Here is a 12,930-nt window from a genome sequence, read left to right on the forward strand (position 1 = left end):
TTTACACAATATAGGGCGAATGCAGAGCAACCCTTATTAGCAAACGACAAATAAGACAAATCAGTCCCAGAAACTCCAATGTGTGTGTGTGTGTGTGTGTGTGTGTGTGTGTGCGTGTGTGTGTGTGTGTGTGTGTCCAGACAACAGCTCAGGACTCAGTGTATGAGACTCTGTAGAGCAGAGACCAGATGGAGCTGCAGGATCTCAGGATCAGATGCCAACACCAGTAATTACACCTGGACTGTCCAAGTCAAAACCACTTGGTTATGGTTATGGGATTTGGCAGACACTTTTGTCCAAAGCAAACAAGTATAAACATAAATAACAAATCAATTACCTAAATAGTGTCCTTGACAATATAGTTGTTCTGTCTTAATTGTTTGTGATGATAGCAAGCTAGACATTGTTCAGGTTTTCAGCCTTTTGCTCTGCAGCTTGTTGTGTAATTAAACATTTAATGTGGCAGTAACATGGAAGAACACACACACAAAAAAAATAGAAGGCTCAAATGTGTATTTTTGCTCAAAGAAACAGTTTCAGCGATATCGTCTAGACACAGGATGCAAACATCTCTACAAAGATGTTTTGTGGGTGAAAATGTTGTTGCAATAAAAGTTAACAGATGCATTTATCGTTATCAATGAAAACAAACTAAAAAAAAGTGTTGCTCGGAGTGCTAGCATTGAGAATGGCCTCATGGCTGAAACGTCTACTCTGCTCACCCAGTAAAATGATCTTCAACAAAGACTTTGTCTACATTTTTTCAGAGTGTGGACCCTTCTTGCCTTTTCCTGATATCTTTTGGTTTGACGCACCTGTTTAAAAATACCTTCATCAAGAGCGCAACAGTACCCCACCTTTTGTGACATAAAATATTTGAAGGAGACATTTATAGGCAGAGTGCCAAACATTGTTTATTGTTTTGTGGCTTTGTTATTCATATCAGTGCTGCATTTCAACTTCCCATACCGTTTAAAAACAACGACAACAACAACAAAACAATCAGAAATGTTTTTGTTTTATTTTTTATCAAAAGTGTTTTTTTTATCGGTTATTCAAATCAGTTGTGACCAAACGATAAACAGCATCAAGGCACTGAGCACTGAGGACATGCTCATAACATTAACCTAGAGGCGGCGCATGTGGTCAGTCTCCTCATTGGATCTTGATACCTTCAATCCTGACATCTCCACCGACATGGATGTGCTTGAACTTCTTATCTCCAAAGCGGTTGGGGAACTGCATCTTGTGCCCACTTGGAAGCTTGATATGAAACTCCTTGTCATTGAATTCCATAGTGATCTTAAACATGAGGGGAAAAAAATGAGGGGAAAAAAATAATTGAGAGTAGGCCTATGCACACATGGATCATGGATAGCATGATTAGCATGTTTAGCTGTTGCTGTTCTGGTCACTGTTACCCTAAATATTAATGAAATGTATCAACAGTATCATAAATGCATTCATTCAATCAAATTTGAAATACATTTGTGTAATAAAACAGAAATGTACCGGATTGTGAGTGTAAGTCCAAAACAGAGATGTAGAGGACAGAGAAGTGCGGATACATACTGTATGTACTAACTAAAACATCTTAAGCTACATTTGAACTTCTCCAAATACATTAGACCATACTGTAGGTACATCTATGCATAGACATTTACTTCCTGTTTTCATTTGTGCATACGTGTCCACTAAATGTATGCTGAGCTATGTATTATATGCGTGTGTATATTACTGTAACTTCAGGTCCTCTCACCTTGAACTCCTCTTGGACACGGAATGGGAAAGAACTTTCCCTCTGCTCACTCTGCCAGGAGCCTTCTTTCTTGGAGTTGCACACGATGGTCTGACTGTCTCCATGTTCGCCAAAGCGCGGGTTGAAGTGCAGAGCCACGGTGTCCTCACTGTGGCCGATGTTAATGGAAAACCTTTACAGAAAAGGAGAGAGAGAGAGAGAGATGGAGAGAGAGAAAGTGGGGAGACTTACTGTATGTGTGGAAGCTTGTGCGACCACATGAGGGTATGGTTCTAACAAGACACTTTTTTTGGTTCCGACAAATTTCTCCTGGACACACAGTCCATGTGAGTCCACTGCCTCAGACGGAGAGTAGTTTGATTATCTTGTGTCTTGCACTCTTTCATCAGAAACGCAAAACTGTCCGAAGCTCAGAATATATTTAGAGAACTTCCTTAATTTGCCATGAGTCACTCTGGTCCAAAAGTTCTCATGATTATTGGCATTTCACCATTGACACATGTGAACTTACCCAGTGCCTGACGTGGCTTTGCCAGTGATCTTCAGCTCCTGGCCAGCCTTGAAGGACATGTTCTTTAGAGTGAGCATCTATCCAGAAAAGGAAAAAAAAAAATCTTTCAGCAATATAGCTGGCTCATCTAACCCCTGTCACGTAGCTCTCTTACCTACTTTCTGAACGTTCAGCTGTCAGTGATAAATAACTGAAACAAAGATGGTGCTGTACATCTATGCCCAAGTGCCAAGAATGAGAAGCGCTATAAGAGCGCTACTTCTCTAATATCTACTGTATGTACAGTATCAAGGTGTTTTTAGAGCTCAAGAGCATATACAATGCATTACACAAGTTGATTCAACTTGCTATCTATCTGGAGGAGTACACGTTTTTGGCAAAAAAATAATAAAATGGGGTGATGTGTTTCAGATGATGTCTTTGTCACATTTAAAGTTTTATACTAAGATGATACTGTCATCTTTCCTTCTTAAACTGAAATAGAACAACCCAGCTACCACTGCACTCTTACTTACAATCTTTCACAAAGATGTTACAAATACCCCCATAACAGATTACACTTACCTTGACTTTCGTAAGTGAGTAAGTTCCACTCTGGACTGATCATGACTGCTGCCTGGTTTTTATGGTCGCGTAAGGCACAGCGTTTGACCATTGCGTCACAGAGTTTGAGGAAGCTCCTGAAGGGCTTGTTTGCAGATTTCAAGCACATTCAGGAAAATAGGAAGTGTGCAGTTGTACATTTCTACATTTGGGTTAGTGGTCTGCCCTGTTTTCTTTCATCAGATAATTATTATGACCGCCGCTAGCATAGCTAGCGAAGCGGTCATAGTTGTCAAAGTTTTTTTATTATTATTTCTTTTATTTATTTTTAGGGCCCGAGCACCGAGGTGTGGCCGCACCGTAGGTGCAAGGCCCTATTGCTTCTGCTCAGATTATTATTATTCTGTCTGTGGAATCTTCTTACAGGTCATGTTTGGCCTTTTTTCACCAACTTGGCATGCTCTAAAACTCTTGAAATTTGGCAGTTAGATGTGGAATTGGTAACGCTACTCAGAGACAGAGCTCTGGCCAAGGGTGTGGCTCAGGGACTGTCTGTTGTGGTTGACACGTGCATGCATGAAAATGAACCAAATTTGGTAGGCATGTGTGTTCTATTAATTTGAACAACTTTTACATTTACATTCTATAGTAAATATTAGAAGAATTTGAGTTATGATTATGATTATGATTTTTGCACATCATGTATTTTGAATAGGGCTGGACAACGATTAAAAATTGTAATCGCGATTAATCGCATGCTTTCCCTGATTAATCATGATTAATCGCATTATATACGCAAAACTCAATAATGAATTCAAAAGTAATATATAGCACATTTTTATTTTAAATGTGCTGCCATATGAACGCATTACAGTAGCAGTTAAATAAATGATTTAGTTTAAATCTCAACTTACACAATGTAATCAAAACAAATGCAAATTTAAAGCTTATTGTACACTTTTTTTGGTAAAACCTTTAACAGTGCGTGTAGATATTTCCATAATACTTGTTGTAATAAGCCTAGCCTGGTAGGCTATAATGTCAAAATGTTTTTTTTTTATTTAGGCCTATAGGGTTGGGTGATATGGGCAAAAAAGAATATCTTGATATTTTTTGTGATTTTGACGATAACGATAATTAGTCGATATCCTTTAAAAAAATGTTTTTTAAAAGTCTGAGTTACTTTACAGCTCATTATTTCTGAGTAGCAACATTACTATTATAATCAATTACTGTACCAACCTGTGTCTTTTTAAGCAAATAAACCAATGCATTGTCACTCTATGACACTTGTAATTCTGCCCCAACTTGTGTGTGTGGTAATGATGAAGTCAACCAGCTACATTAGAATAGATGGATATAAGGCTAACCAATTTCCCAAGGGAAACTCTGATGCTGAAATTCTTTTCAAACTTTTACTGTAAAACTAAGCAGAACAACAGAGTACATTTCAGTTTCCTTCAATTTTTTGTTAGAGTGCAGTCACGTAGGCTCATTCCAAGTTACAGAATAGTAGCCTAACTAATGCGTTAGCTTATGGCTAATGTCTATGAGAAATCCCATAGAAATGCTAACGGTTAGCATAATTGATCAAATTAGATATTTAGAGCGAACTTCAGTCCATTTACAGCTTGGGCTACATAGGAAGATGTCTTTGTTTGCAACTGAATAGTAAAATACTCAAGGCTAATGCTTTCTTTCCATACAAAAACGTTTCCGTGTAGGAAAAAACGACTGTTTAACTTATCAATGCCACTTGAACAAAGTAGCCGCAAATCCAGCGCAAAACATAAGACGTGCCTGTGACAACGTGCACCGTGAACATGTGACTTGCTCTTGCACTGCTGCAGCCAGTGCCTTCTCTCACTTCTGTTGCACATCTCCTGATATTGTGAATGTAGGCTATGGAATTTCAATGCGTGATGAGACGCCTGTGACCAGCCTGTGAGCAACAGACTTTTACAGTATAAAATAAATAATAAAAACTGCGTTAATGCGCGATAAAATAATTGTCGGCGTTAGATGATTGATGAGTTAACGTGATATTAACGCGTTAACGTGCCCAGCCCTAATTTTGAAACACTTCTCCTAGACGGTTTATCGAAATCATGTCATATCAGCACTAAAATGATCTTGAGGGGTTGCCCGAGAGGAATTGCGACCAGATTTTTGAATTTCAAAAGTATATCGAAATGGCGAAGGTTTGAATTATGCCGTTTTATTAAGAAACAGGAAGTCGGTGTTATAGGCAGAAAAAAGGCTATGAATTGGATGTAATTTGGCAGCTACATGTGGAATTGCTTCTGCTAGTCAGAGACAGAGCTCTGGCCTAAGGTGTGGCTTTGGGACTCTATAGCGCCACCTAGCAGCATGTTATCTGTTGTGGTTGACACAAACATTCACGAAAATGAACCAAATTTGGTGGACTTCTGTGTTATTGCTATGGCTAGTCAGAGACAGAGCTTTGGCATAGGGTGTGGCATAGGGACTCTATAGCGCCACCTAGTGCGTTGTCTGTTGTGGTTGACACAAACATTCACGAAAATGAACCAAATTTGGTTAGCATATGTGTTATTGCTATAGCTATTCAGAGACAGTGCTCTGGCCAAGGGTGTCTTATGGACTGTATAGCGCCACCTAGCGCATTGTCTGCTGTGGTTGACACACGAAATCACGAAAATGAACCAAATTTGGTGGGCTTGTGCGTTATTGCTATCAATAGTCAGAGATAGAGCTCTGGCCTAAGGTGTGGCTTAGGGACTCTATAGCGCCACCTAGCATGTTGTCTGTTGTGGTTGACACATACATTCAGGAACATTGACCAAATTTGGTGGTTATGTGTGTTGCTCATGCACATGCCCACCAACACATGTTGCTTTGTTAGATTACGAAATGTCACAGGTCTCCGCACCGCAGGTGCTCGGGCCCGCCATCGCCGCTTGCGGCTATATTTTTATTTTTTTTTCACATACACTCACACACACACACACACACACACACATACATACACACACACATACACATACCTACACACACACGCACCAGCACACACATGTACATGCACAAACACGCCCACACGCATGCACACACACACCCTCTCACACACACACACACACACACACACACACACACACACACACACACACACACACAGTACACACACACACACAGACACACACACACACACACACATATCTTTGAGTACGTTTTGTGAGACCACCGGAGCTGAGAAGTGAGTGTGTGTGTAATGTACAGTACTATAGCCTGTGTGTGTGTGTGTGTGTGTGTGTGTGTGTGTGTGTGTGTGTGTGTGTGTGTGTGTGTATGGGTGCGTTTCTGTGTGCCCGTGTGTGTGTTTGCATGTGTGTATGTGTGTATGTGCATGTTCTGTGTATTCTGTGTGTGTTCTCTTTCTTTCTCTCTCTCTCTCTGTGTCTGTGTGTGTTCTGTGTTATCTGTGTGTATTCTGTGTGTGTTCTCTCTTTCTCTCTCTCTTTCTGTGGGTGTATCTGTGTGTGTCTGTGTTTGTGTGTGTGTGTGTGTGTGTGTGTGTGTGTGTGTGTGTGTGTGTGTGTGTGTGTGTGTGTATGTGTGCGTGTGTTTGAGTGTGTGCATATGTGTGTGTGTGTGCACTCGCGCGCATGCATGTGTGAGTGTGTGCCTGCGTGTATGTGTGTGATCTGATATTGGAGTGACAGTGACGGCAGAGAACACAGTGAACATATACACATAGAAACACATAAAACACACACACAAGCAGACACACACACACACACACACACTCATAGACAGAGAAGCACTCATACACAAAAGCAAGCGCACACATGCACACACTCATTTACATACATAAATAGTTGCAACATAGTTGCAATAGGGGATGGAGTAGGCGATGGAAACAAAAGCGTGATTGATATTTGCGGCGAGAATGTGCAAGACTGAGCGGCGGTCATATTGTGTATCGCTTTGCGGTACATCTAGTTTTTAATTAGCTTCACCTTCAGTATGCAATGCTATGATTAATTGCTCTATTGGCCATGGGTGTAGTTTATTGTAGGGACATGCCCCTATTGTCTTTTCTTTTTTGGACTTTTTTATGCCTTTTATGCTATAGGACAGTGGAAAATGACAGGAAGCAAATGAGCCTCACAGGAAACGTGACAGGCAGCAAATAAGCTTCACAGGAAAAATGTGAAAACACCGACGTATACAAGAATAGAATAGAATAGAATACATACTTTTTTGATCCCGTGAGGGAAATTCAGTTCTCTGCATTTAACCCAATTTAACCGAATTAGTGAACACACAGCACACAGTGAACACACAGTGAGGTGAATCACACAACCCAGAGCAGTGAGCTGCCTGCCCAACCAGCGGCGCTCGGGGAGCAGCGAGGGGTTAGGTGCCTTGCTCAAGGGCACTTCAGCCGTGGTGGACTGGTCGGGGATCGAACTGGCAACCCTCCAGTTACAAGCCCGATGCGCTAACCAGTACACCACGGCTGCCCCAATATGGTACGCTGGTGTAGGTGGCCCAGCCAGTTGCACCACAGCTGGGGCTCACCCCTTTTCTGATGGCGTACCTCCACATATGCGTTTTCATCATGTCGTGATCACGGCAAGAGGTTTGATTAAAAAATCACAACCGTTCTTCTCATTTGAATTCCTCACACAGTTCTCATCATGTAGATATCGCACACATATAATGTCTCTTGAAACAATACACATGATCTGATCTGATGCTATTGTGAAAAACTGTGAACTGTTGAGATGCTCTGAAAAAAGATAGCCACTTCCTTTTTAAAGCATGCATTAAACAGGACACGAGATTAGAAAATAGACACACAGCACACAATAAGCATCCAGTAAGGGGGGGGGGTCATGTGTGTTGACATGCTGTTACTGATAGGATATGAACGTGCACAAACAGTATTTAAACATAATCAGACAAAATAGATTACGCAGATTTTTTCCAAAATGAGGACAATGTGCCTGTGTGGTTGTGACATTTTTCACATTAAACAGGACTTGAGATTATAACTGAAACAAGTCTCCTCTACAGCCCCTTCGTCATGACTTTCCAACAAACAAAACGCTCCTTCAATTTTCCACTTGCTGTCATTCAGCCTAAAAATGCTTGCTTGATAATTCTGTGTACACAACTATAGTTAGGGTTATTATAGTATATGTAGCCTACAGGAAAATAGGATGTACTCGTGCACTCTAACATGTACACATGTACACTAAAATGTAATGGGTTCTTCCTCTCTCCAGTCCACCAATTTGAAAGTTTGCCTGTTGACTGACAAAAAACTGAACTGAAACATTGTTTGAAGTAATTTATCACTTCTCACAACAAGATGTATAGCTGTAATGTATAGAGCCGACTGATATGAGATTTTAAAGACCAATACCGATTTCGATATTTGAGGATTTCAAAATCCTGATAAAACACAATGTAGCCTACATCATTGAAAAGTTCTGATCAAGGTTAGTCATTGTGTTTCAGGCTTAGCTGGTATCTTAGCGAGTGCAAATTCTACACACACAACCCATTCTCATTCCCCAAAAAGACCTTATACAGTACAGACATATTTCAACCATGTTCATAACATCCAGGGGTCAAAATCACATGAGCATGAACATGATTGAATGGCACTTACCACATGAAACTACTCTACTTCTCTAATTCTTATTTGGAAACTTTGTTTATTTCTAGACCCGTGATAAAACCATGTCAAAGGTGGCACAACAATTTAAACACAGTCTTTAAAACAATGTTTAATGAATAAAATATTAGCGCTTTTTCATATGCAGATTCCAGACAATCATAAATATGAAAAGATTGCAGACAATGAACCTCAATCTTTTGTCCCCACAGCTTTCCAAATCAAACCTTCACCTTTGCATTATATACCAGACATAGACATAGACACACTGTAGTTTCAGTGTGCTATACATTTTTTGAAGTAGCTATACACGTATCTACATATCATGCATTTCCACTTTGTATGACTGCAATAGTTAGCCTATTTGTAAGATTAATAATTCTTTAACTTTCAATATGACAGTGTAGATTTGTGCTGTTCCTACTAATACTGTTTAATAGTTATATCTGTCAAGGAGGTTATGTTTTCATCAGGGTTTGTTTGTTTGTCTGTTTGTTTGTTTGTTTGCTTGTCTGTCTGTTAACAAGAAAACTCAAAAAGTTATAGATGAATTTCGATAAAATTTTCAGGAAAGCTCTGAAATGACCCAAACAATGATTCAATTTGAGTGATCTGGATCCAGGAGGCGCTTTACAGAGGTGTGCACTCTTGGAGTGCTTTTCTAGGCTAGTTATTTACAAGATCTTTAACTTTCGATATGACAGTGCAGATCTGTACTGTTCCTCTTGATGAGTAAACTTTCCTCTTACTTCTCCAAGCCTTGACCTTATAGGTTGTGGATTTGATTCACCTCACTACATCTATGCTAAAAACAAAACTGACTAGTCAATCTGAACACAGATCTTATACACATTATTTTCAAAGGATGGCAATACTCTAAAAAATGCTGGGTTATATTCTCTACCCAACTGCTGGGTTTAGGCTGCTGGGTCATTTTGTGGAGTTGTTTTTACTCAAGTTGTGTTATTTTCGGTAACCCAGCTTTCTGGGTTGTATTTTAGAACAGTGCCCCTCCTCTCCCCCACTACACTATCAGGGTTGCCAACTCTCACGCTCCCGCCGTGACACTCACGATTTCAGCATCAATCTCACGCTCTCACGCAGACATAAGAAATGTCACGCCAAAATCCATTCTTCTTTTTCTTCAACCCGTTCATAATCAGTTGGTGACTAGACCACAGCAGATCATAGCCTATTGTAGACAGAAGACGAACTTAAGGCATGTATACCCAGATAGCAAAACTGCACTGGGACGGAACTGGGCCACATGTACCACAACATTCGGCACGGATCTTTATAATGGACCTGATCCGGTGTCCAAACGCACATCGGTCCACAATTGTTTTGGATCTGTTTGACGGATTTGCGGCAGATATGAACTTGCACTCGTCCAGGTCCGTCCCAGATAGCAAAACACACCTACCACGACATCCGGCACGGATCTGAATAGTGGACCTGATCCGGCGTCCAAACGCACATCGGTCCAAAATTGTTTTGGATCCGTTTAACTGATCTGGTGGCAATAAGGGCTGAGACTGCTCCCAACAAACAAGATAACGTCCCGGCGATGATTCAGAGCTTTTTAAAAAACTTATTTTGTCACTGCGACGTAAAAAGAGGAAAAATCGAATTTCACCCAACTACCTGTTCACCGTTTAGCATTTGCGCCATGGATATTACCCAAGTGAATCAGTCACGAAGCGTGTGGCGTTAGGATACTATTTATGTGAGTGAAACAGCTGTCAAAGTTGTTAAGCAGTAATTGGCATGCAGTAATGATTTGCAAGTAGGTCTACGTCTAGTATTTCATTTCACACACTTATTTGTCTTACCTGTGGGTGCGGCTTGGAGATTGATGATCACGTCCAGATGAATAATAAATGGATCAGTTAGCTGGATATTTATACCCGGTTAGGTCTAATACTTTCACGACTACGGTGTATTTCCCCCCTTATAAATTACTGACTAAGTCAATGGTCATATCTGATAATGTTGTTGTTCAAAACATCAGTGGAGTAGGTTAGCCTATAAGCTAAAATATCCCAACCACATTGTTTCAAAATTCAAAACTAATATTTGCAATGCATGCTGGGAAGCAAACAAAGCAAACAAACAAGCAAACAAAGTAGGCCTACACAAAATATAATTAAAGTTATCAGAGAATGTCTAGGTTATATTTTATATCTAAACCATGAGGTTTATAAAGTCATAAAATGGTGATAAGCATCCTTAATTCTTCTGCAAAGTTTTTTATAGTGGTGACCAGTTGGGGATGTTGTGAATGTCTGCATTGCAGATCCGTACCACACACAAGAAGCGGACCCGTACCACACATAAGAGGCGGAACCGCATTGCAGATCCGTACCACACACAATAGGGCTCGGGCACACGACTTGCATTCTAGGAATATTGCCGCCATGTTGGTAGCGCACTGAACGTGATGTCCATTCATTCAGATGCAGAAGACAAGAAGCAGAAATATAGTATTAGCTGTGCTGTGCCCGCAAAGTTTTCACGTCATGATCCCGAGCCCTATAAGCGGACCCGTACCACACATAAGAGGCGGAACTGTATTGCAGATCCGTACCACACACAGTAAGCGAACCCGTACAGGTCTTGTGTGTCGTACGGATCTGCAATACGGGTCCGCTTATTGTGTGTGGTACGGGTCTGCTTCTTGTGTGTGGCAGAGCCATAGAGAGAGCAGAGAGTTGCGACACGCTGATGTCGCCGCCACGCGATCAAAAGTTAAAAAAAACCTGCGCTGAATGGCTGAATTCCAGGAGGGTGGGATGTACTTCTAGATGCTGGAAGGTGTAATAAATTAACTCATTAACTACTGACCAAGAGATTGGCTGTAAATAGTTCCAAAAGTCCCATAACGAGGAAATAGCCTGGAAAAAGCACTGCCATTTTTTCCTACGGAGGTCTATGGAAGTGTCGCCACTCTGTTTTATCTACCGCTCTGGTGTGTGGTATACGGATCTGCAATTCATGGGTTTCATCAGGTCTCTTTCCACAGGTGTATAAAATGAAGCACCTTGATTATCAATGCAGACTGCATGGTGATTGATACACCTGTGCAAAGGGACCTGATGAAACCCATGAATACGGGTCTGCCTCTTGTGTGTGGTACGGGTCTGCTTCTTGTGTGTGGTACGGATCTGCAATACGGGTCCTTTTATTGTGTGTGTGTGGCACGGGTCCTCTTATTCTGTGTTGTACGGATCTGCAATACGGGTCCGCCTCTTGTGTGTGGTACGGGTCCACTTCTTGTGTGTGGTACGGATCTGCAATATGGTTCCGTTTATTGTGTGTGACACGGGTCCGCTTATTCTGTGTTGTACGGATCTGCAATACGGGTCCGCTTATTGTGTGTGGGCCACATCTGGCCCACAGTCAGATACCGTAGGTCCGCTACATACGGATCTAAAGGCTTTCATGCGGATCCGGCCCAAAGGAAATTGCTATCTAGGTAGGCTCTTTAGATCAATAGCAGGTAGGCTATATAGCCTAATATCTACAACGTTCTCAGCGCAGAGAAATTATTTGCGGCGGGCGAAGTGCAAAATGCGCACCATTCGTTTCTGTCGGATTGCTCACGAAGTTCACACTGATATGAATGACACTTGACAGAGCGCGATCTTTCTAATGCAATTAATTTGTATAATAATAAGTCATTGCCGAGTAGCCTATTCCAGTTTTTAAATTGCAATAGGCCTACATTTCTACTTGGTCTCCAACTTCAGGCAGTAGGCACTGACTGTAACAAAGTTATGTCCGCTTTGTTAACTTGACAGCGAGCGAAGATATTCTATTCTGTCAAAAGTAGGGCCACTGCTGATGAGCTATTCAACATTCTCAACAATTACCCTAGTCTACCTGGCAGAACATGACATCAAATGGGAAAGCTGTGAGGGACTCGGATGGCGCACATAAGAAATGGCCTGCAGACCGTGATAGAGGGGGTAGCGCCCGATGCGCAACGGACTGACTGTTTCATTCAAGGGTAGCGCTCACGTCAGGGCCTGACCTGACCTGACTAAAATGTTGAACGAGGTTGTGCTTCATTTAGCCTATAACACAATAGTAGCCTATAGTTGGCCCTATTTCTGTAGCCTAATTTTGGAAATCAGCTTTTTTTGAAGCAAGGACACCTTGTCAATGACAAAAACTGACGATATTGGTCATTGATTTAGATTTTTATTTTCTCTATTTCTGAACTGATATTTAGGCCTATCTGTAACCTATCTGTTATTTGTTACTGAGGTACATTTAGCAAGTGACGTTATGTCAATAAATTTGACAATTTTGAGCTTGACCTAGGCTTCTACCTTTTTTAGAGTGATGATGATGGACAGGTGCATGGGGCTCGAGAAAGCCCCCTTGATCAAAGTGGGGAATGAAGGAAAAAGTTTGAGAACCACTGCAGGCTATGTAGCGCCCCAAAAT

The 12,930-nt window shown here is 41.2% G+C and overlaps 1 protein-coding gene across 1 annotated transcript; it reads right to left on the reverse strand.

The window, feature by feature from the left end:
* Positions 1-888: 888 nt before the first annotated feature.
* On the reverse strand, positions 889-2,906 carry LOC134075630 (beta-galactoside-binding lectin-like). Its single transcript, XM_062530867.1, has 4 exons — positions 2,835-2,906; positions 2,271-2,347; positions 1,760-1,931; positions 889-1,302 (listed from the first exon to the last, which is right to left on the reverse strand). Exons 2-4 carry the CDS (start codon positions 2,345-2,347, stop codon positions 1,156-1,158), a joined length of 396 nt encoding a protein of 131 aa, XP_062386851.1. The 5' UTR covers positions 2,835-2,906; the 3' UTR covers positions 889-1,155.
* Positions 2,907-12,930: the final 10,024 nt, after the last annotated feature.

Source organism: Sardina pilchardus, chromosome 1, assembly GCF_963854185.1.
Source record: "Sardina pilchardus chromosome 1, fSarPil1.1, whole genome shotgun sequence".
In the NCBI taxonomy this organism is placed as follows: Eukaryota; Metazoa; Chordata; class Actinopteri; order Clupeiformes; family Clupeidae; genus Sardina; species Sardina pilchardus.

Coding starts and splice junctions, on each gene's coding strand:
- LOC134075630 (XM_062530867.1), bottom strand. CDS start 2,347: ATGCTCACTCTAAAGAACATGTCCTTCAAGGCTGGCCAGGAGCTGAAG. Junction 1,932..2,270: donor AAAGCCACGTCAGGCACTGG/GTAAGTTCACAT, acceptor TTTTCTGTAAAG/GTTTTCCATTAACATCGGCC. Junction 1,303..1,759: donor GTGTCCAAGAGGAGTTCAAG/GTGAGAGGACCT, acceptor CTCATGTTTAAG/ATCACTATGGAATTCAATGA.